The 13,377-nt window shown below is 36.3% G+C and overlaps 1 protein-coding gene and 1 pseudogene across 3 annotated transcripts in view; one reads left to right on the plus strand and one right to left on the minus strand.

The window, feature by feature from the left end:
• PLA2R1 (phospholipase A2 receptor 1) overlaps positions 1-13,377 on the minus strand; it is a 119,502-nt gene that overhangs the window by 19,772 nt on the left and 86,353 nt on the right. For all 3 annotated transcript variants that reach the window (XM_015082931.3, XM_027055659.2, XM_027055660.2), the window contains exons 18-20: positions 9,943-10,007; positions 9,568-9,671; positions 7,611-7,750 (exon numbers count right to left, since the gene is read on the minus strand). In XM_015082931.3, the coding sequence (XP_014938417.2) occupies positions 7,611-7,750; positions 9,568-9,671; positions 9,943-10,007 (309 nt within the window). The remainder of the gene's footprint in view (positions 1-7,610; positions 7,751-9,567; positions 9,672-9,942; positions 10,008-13,377) is intronic.
• LOC106984823 (60S ribosomal protein L17-like) lies at positions 2,737-3,457 on the plus strand (annotated as a pseudogene).

Raw genomic sequence — 13,377 nt, forward strand, 5'->3', positions numbered from 1 at the left:
AATATTCTGTGTTGAATATTCTCTTGTCAATGAACATAGGCAACCCTGGTCATTGATAGGTTAGATCTCAAGATCTCACCACCCAGAAAATCCCAGTTACAAGATAATTCTAGGCAAGTGTGGAAGCCTGCACTTGAGAGAGCATCCTTCCTCATCCCCTTTTGGAATGACATCCTTCCTCATTCTTTAATTTCTATATTTGTCAGTCCCCCATCCTTTCCCATCATCATAAACTCATTAAAAAGCAGAGACTAAATGTTGCTTTTTTTTGAACATCACAACAAAGAAGGTCCCCAATAAATATTTATGGAACATTATAAAAGCCAATAGACCCCAAAATAGTTGTCAAACAACATTCTCAGGCATTCTAGATTTAGTCCAATGGTTCTCAAAGGGCAGCATTCAATAATCTATGGAGACATTTTTGATTGTCACAGCTTGATGTGGGAGCTTTGCTATTGGAATCTGGTGGGTAGGGTATAAGGATGCTATTAAGCAGTCTATAATGCACAGGTCAGCCCCTCATAACAAAGAATTATTCAGCCCCAAATGTCAATAGTGCCCAGGTAATTCCTTTCAGAACTTGATCCTAATCGTGTCACTCTTTAGTTTAAAACTATTAGGGATTTTCCAAAAAAATCAAAATCAAAATCTAAAAACTATAAGGGATTTTCCACTGTTCTTAGGATAAAAACTAGAAATCCTGATGTAGCCTGAAGTTGAATTACCAAATAAGAGAGGAAATACATTTTCAATTCTTCTGGTCCTCGTCACCTTGTTTGCTTCACAAAGAAATGGAATTGGCTTTAAAGGATTTTAATTTTATAGCAACTATTCTTTTATCTATTTCCTTTCATTTTGTCTCTTCTCTCTAATTACAAATTCCAAACAGTGGCACACACTAATTATTAGGCAGTCTTATCATTTAATGTGAATTCACCTTGCGTTCAGATAGTCACACTAATGAACCATTCATAAATACCAATGAACCTCATTGGTTTAGTTAGCTCAATAAATCTTTCTAGAAAACACACACACACATGCCCCCTATCCCATCCCCCAACTCATCCAACCCCCCACATTTGCCTCAGCCAAGATTTACTAGCTGGAGTATGAGAGTGTAGCCTCCTATTACCACACTTCATTGTTTCAAAAAAAATTACTACCACACTTTGAAATGGTTGTCATTAGTAATTAAAGCAAAGCAGCAATAAGACGTACAGCACTTTTAAATTGTTTATTTACTTACTAATTTGCAAAATGTGATCAAGGTTAAGGCATCTCTTATTATTACTGTGAATGAAGGATACCCTACTGTAATCCAAATGAGTTTTGAATACAAAATTCTTACCTTAAAATCATTTCCAGTTCAAAACTTGAAAATGGAATTTATGATCTTTCCCCCAAACTTGGTCCTTTTCCAGTATTCTTACTGACATTGAATGGCAAAGTCAGTCATACATTTGTATAAGCCTGAAACCTGGGAGTCTCCTCACCTTCCCACCCCAGCCCCTCTTCAATCTACCATTTGGACATCCCATTTCTCAATGTCCTTCCCCCATTCCTACTGCCTCACAGTCTCTGCCTTCACTATCTTACCTTGGATTATTACAATAGCTTCCCAACCACTCTTAGAACCTTCATCATCCTTGCCTCTCTCCAGTCTGTCTTTGCCATTGCAGCATGAATGATTCTTTTCCAAAACTCATTCCTGATCATGTCCTTCTTTAGGTAAAACCCTTGAGGCATTTCTCATTGTTCTTAGGATAAAAACCAGAAACTCTTTTTTATTTCACTTTTCACATTCTAGTTCTTTATGCTTCCTTTAGTTTCTTCAATAGATTACACCCCCTCTCACCACAGGACCTTAGCACATGCTATACTCCCCTGCTTTTAATGTTTCCTGTCCTTCTGACTACGTCAGTCATGTTCTCCTGTTATATAGTTTAATAGAACTATGTAAGTCTTCTTCATCATATGTGTCACAGTTATAAATTAGAGGTCTTTTCCCGAGTGATTTACTAATGTTTGTTTCCTCTCTAGTCTGTAAGCTCCAAAAGAGAAGGGATTTTGTTTGTTTTCCCTCACCATAAAATTACCAACATCCAATATACTAAGTGAATGAATGAATAAAGTGCTAATAATATTAATAATTAAGAGAGTGTTTTTTTAAAGGAAAAGCTATGTTGTGCATGAAATCAAATTTTGGCTAATTTCAAAGTAGATGGTGCAAAGCAGGCATTAGTACTCGACCCAGATCCCTGGATAAAGATGTGTGAGTGGAAGGATAAGAATTAATCTAATATAAACACAAGCACATGCACACTTAGCATTTTTCCTGCCTATAGCTCTGCTGTGACAAGTATCTTCGATGACTCACTCTTCTGGAAGTAATCCCAGGTCAGGACTCATATATCATCAAACACAGAGAAAATAATTTATAAAACATTAGAAAAGATGCTTAACTTCTGGTATCTCAGTTTTTTGTTTTTTTTTTTTAATTTTTTTTTCAGCGTTTTTATTTATTTTTGGGACAGAGAGAGACAGAGCATGAACGGGGGGAGGGGCAGAGAGAGTGGGAGGCACAGAATCGGAAACAGGCTCCAGGCTCTGAGCCATCAGCCCAGAGCCTGACACGGGGCTCAAACTCACAGACCGTGAGATCGTGACCTGGCTGAAGTCGGACGCTTAACCGACTGCGCCACCCAGGCGCCCCATCAGTTTTAAAACTCTTAAAGGTGACTTCCTCTTCCTGTAAGCTGCCTGAGGTGATCTTTGAAAATGGTTGACTATTCACTTGACCCAGACAATCTGACAAAATCATGCAAATCAAGAGGCTCAAATATTCATGTTCACTTTAAGAACACACATGAAACTGCCCAGCCCATCAAGGGTATGCATATCTGAAAAGCCACCAAGTATCTGAAAAGTATTTGCAGAAGCAATGTGTTCAATTCCGATGCTACAGTTGTGGAGTTGGTAGGTGTGCCCAGGCCAAACAGTGGGGCTGGACACAGGGCCAGTGGCCCAAAAAAGAATTTTTGCTGCACATGCTTAAAAATGCAGAGAGGAATGCTGAACTTAAGGGTTTAGATGTAGATTCTCTTGTCATTGAGCACATCCAGGCGAACAAAGCCCCCAAGATGTGGCATAGAACTTACAGGGCTCATGGATGAACCCGTACATGAGCTCTCCCTGCCACACTGAGATGATCCTTATTGAAAAAGAGCAGATTGTTTGTTTCTAAACCAGAAGAGGAGGTTGCACAAAAGAAAAAGATATCCCAGAAGAAAGTGAAGACACAAAAACTAATGGGCTGGGAGTTAATTCTGCATAAAATAAATGCAAATAAAAGTTAAACAAACAAACAAACAAGCCTCTTATAGGTGGATAGTCAACCAACTAGATTTTTTTTTCTTAGAGATAACCAATAAAAATGAGCCATAGAAAATTGACAAACAAGAAGCAAAATTTAATGAGATATAACATATCGATGCTCATTCAGAACTGTGAAGTGAGTAATGTCTGTCATTGCTATCTCCCAGTTTTCCTTCCGTAACTTTGTTAATCAGGGAAGCCATCCCCACAGGGCTCTCCTCCTCTCCATTATCAATCCTCCTATTGCCAGCTTTTCTAATGATCTGATAAGCCCACTTATTCCAAGGCGTACATGACAAATGAGGCAATCTCAGAAATAAAGAAAATTACAAAATAAAGAGTCAAGGCAAAGGAGTGAGACTCCAGTGATTTTAGACATTACTATGCAAAGGAAGGTGTGATGGGTGGGGACACTTGAGCACCCTGTAACATTACTCTGTAAAAGATCCTTTCTTAGGAAGCCTGCTGTGACAGTATCTTTATTAGTCAATTCCTCTGAATGATTCAAAGACTAAGTCGTGCAGCTCTGCTATTGCTGGGCAAATATTGGCTGTGCATTAGAATAACCAAGGGAACTTTTAAAAAACACTGATGCTTAGATCCAATGCAGATCAATTAAATCAGAATCTTTAGGATGTCACCTGCACCTTGACATTTTTAAAAAGCTAACATGGCAATTCTAAATATTTGATCAGGGCTGTGAACCACTAATCTAACTGTTAGTTATCAATAAAGTTTTTTTTTTTTAACTTTGAGCTACACAGGGATGTTTTAATCCTGCTCCAATCCTGCTTCAGAAAGCCTTTCTCCTCTCATGTATGTGTTTGTGCTTTACTCACTCCCCTCTATTCCTTTCAAAGGAAGTATTCACTTACTCTGTTGCCCTGGGTCTGTTTTCCGGTTACTGCTACCATGCCTCTGTACATATATACTCAATATGTTTACACAGGAGAAAACATCGACTAGAGTTAAGCTGTGCAGATAAAGAAGTTTGGGGGGAGGATAATAGCCAAGGGCTGAACCAAAAACAAATATTGAGAGTTTCTAAGAATTATTTCTCTAGTGCCAAGGATCTGATTTGCTGTTAATTTCCTTAAAATACCCTCCTTTGTACATGGGAGAAGTTATGATTAGTAACTGGAACAGTTGTCCGCATGCTTTGGGGTTGCTCACTGTCTGCATCGAAAATGTGGCTTTGAGACAAGATATGCATTCCTTTGTGTCTGTCCCATATAGAGCACTCCAGGATGCATCTGTTTTAATAGTTGCAAGGTAGAAAAATTAACTAAAAATGGACCAAAACCTTAAGAGCTAAAACCATAAAGTTCTAGGAAGAAACGTAAGAAGTAAATTTTAATGACCTTGGGTTTGGCAAACTATTTTTAGCTATGACACCAAAAACATGAGTAAAAAGAGAAATTAGATAAATTGGACTTCATTAAAATTAAAACTGTTGTGCATCAAAAGACATTAGAAAAGGCAACCTACAGAATGGGAGAAAATACTTGCAAAACATGTATCTGATAGGGGCTTAATTTCTAGAATATATAAAGAACTCCTACAACTCAACAATAGAAAGACAACCCAAATGAAAACAAAGGACTTGAATAGACATGTTTTCCAAAGGCAATATACAAATGGTCAATAAGCACATGAAAAGACACTCAACATCCTTAGCCATTAGGCAAATGTAAATCAAACCATAATGAGATTAACTCTAGACATGCACTAGGATGCATGCAAAAAGATAGCTAATAACAAGTGTTGTTAAGGATGTGGAGAAATTGCTAGCATACGTTGCTAGCAGGCTTGTAAAATGGTTCAGCCATGTATGTGAAAAACATTTTGCTGGTTCTTCAAAAAGTTAAACACAGAATTAGTACATGATGTAGCAATTCCATTCCTAGGTGTATATCCAAAAGAAGTGAAAACAGGGACTCCAGCAGATACCTGTATGCCAATGGTCATTGAAAATTTATTAACAATAACCAAAACGTGGAAACAACCCAAGGCCATCAACAGATGAATGGCAAAACAAAATGTGGTGTGGAATATTAGTTAGTCATAAAGAGGGATGAAGTTCTGATACACATTATAATATGGATAAACAGTGAAAGCATTATTCAAAGAGAAATAAGCCAGAAAAAAAAGGACAAATATTGTATAAATTCACTTACATGAAATATCTAGACAGGCAAATTCATAGACATAGGAAACAGATTAGAACTTACCATGGCTGGAGGAATGGGGAATTGGGAGTTATTGCTTAATAGTTACAGGGTTTCTGTTTGGGATGATGATAAATTTTAGAAATAAAGGGGATGGTTGAATAACATTGTGAATGTAATTATTGCCACTGAATTGTACATTTAAAATGGTAAAAATGGCATATTTTATTTTAAATATATTTTACCACGATAGAATAGCTATAAAAAGAACTAATTGTCAAAGGTTTTAATTAAAGACTTAGTTATACTCAGTGTTCTATTGAATACTTGCTACGTTTCTTATATTGAAATGTATAAATTACTTGTAACTGGTAGATTTTATAGTTTGGGAAAATAGGAATCAGGCAGAAAGTATTGACTATTAAAAATGTACCTCAATACCATATAAAGTTTTAGAAAACCACTATATTTTAGAAGATATCTCAGTGCCACCAGATTGACTGTATCATGGGGCTAAACTGATCTAGTAATTTAAGAATTCTTATATGAAGTGGCAACTGTAGGAGAGACAAGACTACTTGACTGGAGGTCAGAAAACCTGAGGTTGATTCTCAACCTGACACTTATTTGCTGTGAACTTCCAGAAAAAGCACACAATGTTACCAGTCTTGGTCTTCTTGTGTATAGGATGGGATAATAATTCTGTGTATTTAAAGAATTGAACAAAATAAGAAATATCTTTTAAATCAGCCAGCAAAAACTCTTAGCCACAAGGTGGAAGAAACCCAAATGTCATCAGTGGGTGAGTGGAAAAACAAAATGTGGTACATACATAAAATGGAATATTATTGTCTCAAAAAGGAAGGAAATTCTGACACATGCTCTAACATGGATGAACTTGGAGGACGTTCTGCTTAGTGAAATAACCCACTCACAAAAGATCAAATAACGTACAACTCTACTTATCCTCAGTGTCTGAAGTAGTCAAATTAATAGAAACAGAAAGCAGAATTATGGTTGCCAGGGGCTGGGAGAGGGGAAATGAGGGGTTGTTGTTTATTGGATTTAGGGTTTCAGTTTTACAAGATGAAAAAGGTCAGCAGATTCATTGCACAACAATGTGAATATACTTAACACTACCTCACTAAACACTTAAAAATGGTTAGTTAAGATGGTAAATTCTATATTATGTGGATTTTACCACAATTAAAAAAATCAGTGCCAAATATGTAGTAAGTGTTCAACAAATACGTGTAAAATCCCAGTGGCCCCATATCACAAATTAACAGTGAACGGAAGATCATAAAGGAGAGAAGGCTCTGCCAATATAACTGAATATACAGATTGAAAACTGGCTGTCAACAAAGAGCAATTTCATATTAACATATAAAATTATGACACAGTTTGGGTTTTTCCATTATCAAAGAATTAAACTTTTATATTTTGGGATGCATTTTAATTACTTCCACACCTAAGGCCTCTAAAGTTATTTTATTATAAAACATAATAGAGTGGAGAAAAATTCTTGGCCTTAATTGGAGGCATTATCAGAAATAATAAATCTGGTTTACAATATCCCCACTGGCAATTTTTTTTTTTTTTTAAATTTCAATTCTGCACGGAAGCACCAGCTTTATGAGGCTCAAGATGACATTATTAGTGGGTCAATTCACACAGCGGGCAGAGCTCTATGCCAGCTCCGGGCAGGGAAGACACAAAAGAAAGGGAAGATGGAGTCTGTGCCCTCTGGAGTTGACAGCTCATTTGGGGGCAGGGCCCAGTTACACACATTCATATGCATCACGCCTAATGAAACAGTTATACAGCACAATGAAGGATTGTGAGCAAAAACAGTATACAAATGAAGGGTGGTGTCAAGGCTGTTTCTTTATTCCAAGAGATTGCCCCTACCTTGAAAACCTCAAATCTCTTGAAAGCTGTGACAAAAAAATTCCAGGTCCAGTGGACAACTCCTGGTTTTTCAAAGCCATACCTACTTTTAAAATTACGTTCTAAAATGTCTACAAGAGAGAAACACAGGCAACTTTTTGAAAATGAGTTTACCTTATAGTTAATATATAGCCATCCTTTGGGACATGTTCCATGTTGTTTTGGGATATCTTTCTCTTTCTCTATGAGCCAAACCTTCTTTCGCTTACAGATGCTAGGCATAGAAACTGAACACTCTTCACTAGCCCAGAGTCCTGGAGGAGTAAATGAGTTAGAGATGACCTGAAATAATGGTGACTCTTTGTAAGCATTCTTTGTGTATCACATTTTTATGACTGCTAATGGTTTATCATAATTTTTTAAATCTAGAAATTGGACTAAACTGCTAACAGAGTTCTCTCATGGCAAGAGCAAACTGGTCAGGGTGCTAAATCAGTAATTCTAATTTGAGAATGTAGGAATTTCGCAAATGCCAAAAAAAAGAAAAAATGCCCCAACTAACTGAAATATTACAGTTGAAATCACAGAACTGATTAAAGTGCTGAGAATATTTAACTTGGTTAACAGAAGAATGTAAAGTAATATTTTTGTTTTAAAATATTCAATTTCAATATAAAGAGAAACAAGATTCTAAAACAATAGATGATCATTTCTAATTTCTAATTCTTTAGAAAATACACAATGTAGAAAAATTAACTCTGTAACTTCTAAGAAAGAAGCACTTTTCAACACGCACCCTTAAACAAAACAGGCACACATAGACATGCCCTCAGGAAGATACATCCCAAAGTCCTTAGCCTCCTGTAAAATGTATTTTAATTTAGAAGAGCTATATTTTCAGAGTAAAGGTTATAGAATGCATTTCATTAGCATTCAAGTTATAAATCCCAGAATAGGGCAGGGATGCATGTAAATTGCAAAGGCAGGTTTCAGTTTTCTAGTGAGGGATATGAACCAAAAAAAAAAAAAAAAAGGCATTTTGAAGGAGGGGCTGGCATGCTATTTTCAATGCAGAGTAGCTGCTAGTCTTCCAGAATCACAAAACAGCCTTTCTGTAGGCTGTTGTGACACCTGCTGGCAAAAGAGAGCTGATTAACAACGTGGTTTTTCCTTTCCTTTCTCTGCAGACACCCTTCCACCAAGGATTGCTTTCCGTGCTTATCCCTCTCCTGCCTTGATGCACAGGTTCACTATGAATCTGTTAAGAGTCAGGAACATAATTACCTTTTATAGGATAGAAAGAGTGGGGTGAATATGAGTGGACAATGAACCCAAATAACATTGTACTGATAAATTAAAAAAAAACCCACCCATCTTAAACGTACATGTATTTCTAAATCCAACTTGGAGACAGTTGGTATTCTATGGCAAGAAACAGTTAATGACAGGCATTAAAAAAATACTGAATTCAATGAAAATCTTTCTTAAATGGGAAAGTGGAAGTAAATTTCATAGAGGGTAAAGTTCTGGCCAAATATAAACTGAATATTAAGAAGAGATTTTAAAAATGAGCCCATATTGGGGCGCCTGGGTGGCGCAGTCGGTTAAGCGTCTGACTTCAGCCAGGTCACGATCTCGCGGTCCGTGAGTTCGAGCCCTGCGTCAGGCTCTGGGCTGATGGCTCGGAGCCTGGAGCCTGTTTCCGATTCTGTGTTTCCCTCTCTCTCTGCCCCTCCCCCGTTCATGCTCTGTCTCTCTCTGTCCCAAAACTAAATAAAAACGTTGAAAAAAAAATTTTAAAAAATGAGCCCATATTGACATTTTATAGAGAATAGTATTTGTCAGGTATGTTTTTGATCAGTGTCAATGGGCCTATTTCTGGTGCCATTTTGCTTCATGAGGAATGACTTATCTGGTTGTAATTCATTTTCAAGAACATGAACACATGGAATTAACTGTAGGGATGACCATCCTTAAACCTTAAGACTGATGAAACGAAACACATTCAACTAAAAAGCAAATTAGCCAAATAAAACCTTTTCACTGAACTAATGCAATGAAAAGGAGACTTCAAGCCTCCTGAAAACTATCAGTTTGTATTATAAACCCCAAAATGGATGAGTAAAATAACCTGTTAGGGATGAAATGAAGCCACATCTCTGGCTCTGATTATTCATAGATCCATCTCTTCCCTTGTCCCAGTTTTGGTATGTTACTGGCGTTCCATCTCTCCAGCTGTAGGAAAATGGAAAAATTTAGGGTCTTCTCTTTTTCTGTATGTCCAGTCTCCAAACACCATTCTTGAAGTTCTGGGGTATGGACTAAAGGCATAATGTTTTACTAAATTAAAAAAATACTCATGTCTTTGGTTAGAGAAATGAAAATTTATGAGTTAAAGATAATGTTTGAAGGCTATTCAACAAATTGATCACTAAGATCTAGTCCAATCATTCTGCAAATAAAACCTGTCAAACAAAATAAAATGCAAATTGATCTAGGTCCATACCGAAATTCATCATTGGCTCTTTCTTCTTGAAGTCCAATCCACCAATTTATACCATACTTTGATAGCTATTAAAAAAAAAAAAAAGAAAGACAATGTCAGCGTTTATTCTACTTGTTTTCCCTTTTCACTATTAAGATTAATGGGGTTGCTGTTAATAGCTTTCTATTCTTTAGTATTTTACCCAATTATCTAAAGAAGAGTACACTAGGCCTAGCATCTTCAGAGAACCTGAAAATTCATTATCTTAAAATATTCTCTCCTCATTATGAAGGGAAATTGGAATCAAATATTGAAAATCTTTCTTACAACTTTCCCTATGTATTTAAAAGTACATTTTCTAACTTTAATAAGAGGGCTTTAAAAAGTAATATTGTAAAGTAAAATAGGACTCCTTTTTTTCCCTAAAAATTTAGTGTTTTATCATCTCAGCAGTTTATAGAAGTTTACTGCCTGTGCCATGCTGTTTGAAAGCAATCAAGGCACAAAGACATCAATAGTAAAAAAGATTTTGAATTTTTGGCATTAGTCTGATTGTTAAGCTTTTAAACTGAGTCATAGCATGCTCCCCATTTAAATAGACACAATATAGGACAAAGGAATCTGACAGAACTTCCAGTGTTTCACAATCAGAAAATTATTTCTATATTTTAATGATATTGTACCATTATTTATCAGACAGATCCCAGTACACTAAAGTCTAAAATGAAACCCCATGTTCACACATGTGTGCATGGACATGTACATACATTATGGCAAATATAATACTGGACTGATGACCCTGGAAATTGAAATTCCCTCTTTAACTATAAAAGAGGAAGAGGCAGTAAGAATTTCTCTAAGACTTCTAAATCAATATACTGTATTGTGTGTGTGCTCAGTGTGTGTGTGTGTGTGTGTGAAATGTAACTTAATTTTTAAGCTAAAAGCCTGTTAATTTGAAGGCATTGCATATTTAAATTTGCACTTCATTTCTTCTGTAAAAATTGGAGAAGAATACACCTTAAGATATATTTTTTTTCCCACAGAATTTTGGGTCATCATACAACAGAACCTAACAACTCTCTTAACATTCTAATTTATAAACAGCTATTTTTACTCCTTGAATAGTGTGGCTGTCTGCTATATCAGCAATTTGAGAGTAATGTAAGATGGAGCAACTATAATTTGGGGTCCCTGAGGTGTTGTTTCATGGACATGTTCTTACATGCTGAATTTAGATTCCTTTTGTCAAGCTTTGGAATGGGTCCATTGAGACTGGCTGTGAACTCAGTGGGAGAACCACAACAATTTCATTCAATCTAAAGAGGTCTCACATGCAACAATAGTGGAAATCACAGGCTGATTGTTCACTGCCCCAATTAGGGACCTCTAAAGAGAAATTATACCTACTGCATCTTAAGTGACATATTTATTACCACTTCAATTACAGCATGGTAATCCTCTATATGGCACACCACAACCTGTTGGGATACGGAATAGAGCTGCAAGCAAGAAGGACAAGCTTGAAGCTAGGGCGAAAAATGCATGGTGAAAAATAGATGTTTTAAATTTTAGCTTAGGTATAAATTCACAACAATAGAAGACTTATTAATATTCTTTCCTATAAAGAAATGTGATATGACCACAGATTTCATAACATCAACTATGTTTTGTGACAGCCATTATAGATAGCATCATATGGGAAGAATACTTATAAAAAAATACAGCACCAGCTAATATAATCTACAAAGTAATTAATCTACAATATAATACAAGGAAGAATAGCCTGTCATCTCTTCAAATGTTTCCATCAATACCAAAACCAAGTTATTTTAAGGTTTTTAAAACATCATATTTTGGTGGATGACTAATAGACTTGATATATTTTTGTTAGAAGTATTTAGACATGAACTTATAAAAATAAGAGTAAATTTCAATTTTGACATGCAAATATTGCACAACACAGCATAAAATGTTAGCTGAGTGGACTATTTGGCTAGTAGTTCATGTTAAACAATTCCCACAGTGCTATGGCTTTTTTTTGGCATTAATCTAACCCAACAAGATGGTTCAAAAAAGAAGTACTCAAAAATTCACTCTCATCATGCCTGTGGTATTCCGTTATTCAAAGAGAAAATACTGACTAACCACATTTCCAAGATAGAAACACTGTAAAAAAAAAATTCTTCAGATTTTAAAAACTGTATCCAGCTTTCTTTTTCAATAGTTCTTTTACTTTCCAATTGTTATTTTTGTTCTTCACATTTCTAAGTTACTACTCTTTTAGGGAAACTATACAACACATATGGAATATTAAAAATATTTAATTAGTATTGTGATTCTTCCTGCACTAATAGGATGAGTGTGCCACAAAAGTGAGTGGTATGACCTCGACATGTTTAGTTCACCATCCTGGAATAAAGTAGCTTCTGAACTGACTCCTTGTAGTAGGACCTTTGTAGATAGGGAGTTTCTCGCTCATGAACTGTAAATGGTCACCATAAATACCACTACTCTCACCACCACCAAAAAGTGCCTAACACAGCCACAATATTATGCAATAATAACTGTTTTGGAAACCTATAGTTTTCTTCTTTTTAAATTGATACCCTTTCCCCTTACCTCTCTTGCCCCTTTTTCAATCTGCACATTTTATACCATCCAGTAGTTTTCTTTTGTGGTGTTAGATCAGTCAGCCGCTCACCCATGATACTGACAGGGCAATTTATAACAACATGGTCTCAGGCTGGGTAACAGTTTTGCCATATAAGATACCATAAGGTTTGTGTGGTTTGAGATCACACTAGATTTAGCCCTCAACTAGTATCATAGAGCTAGGTATGACTTCTCAAACAGCTAAACCGATGGGTTTTATTATTCCCTTCTATGGGAGGTATTAACTCTGCCATCCCCACTGGCTTCCCAAACACTAATAATTGGGAGGTTGAATTAAGGGAAAGGTGAAGATAGAAGACCTGCAGATGTTTCCAGGAGAGCTAAGCTCAATGGAAAGATCAAAGAAGTCTTTCATTGCTCATGTCTGGGACAGGGCTGGCACCATCTTTTGGAGACGGATTTTAGAACTAGCATTTTAATATAATGAAGACATTGTGCGCTTATATCCCTCCCATGGCGCTGCTCTGCTGCAAGCAGAGGGTTTTAAAATGACACCGTAAGTCAGATGGCCTGGGTTCACTTTCAGATTCCACCACTCAGCTGCTGTGCAAGTAACCAAGTTACTTCACCTCTTTGGAGTTTCAGCTTCCTCATCTGTAAAATGTACTAATAATAGACTTCCCATAGATAGTCCTTGGAAAGATTAAATGCCATTAAACATTAATACTTAGCACAGTGCCTGACACTGTTACAGTAAGTACTGGCCAAATATCAGTTCCCTTTGAGACATACACTTTGTCATGTCAGAGGATGGATTGGTTTTCAGACATTGACCTGATG

This window comes from Acinonyx jubatus, chromosome C1, assembly GCF_027475565.1.
Source record: "Acinonyx jubatus isolate Ajub_Pintada_27869175 chromosome C1, VMU_Ajub_asm_v1.0, whole genome shotgun sequence".
NCBI lineage: Eukaryota > Metazoa > Chordata > Mammalia > Carnivora > Felidae > Acinonyx > Acinonyx jubatus.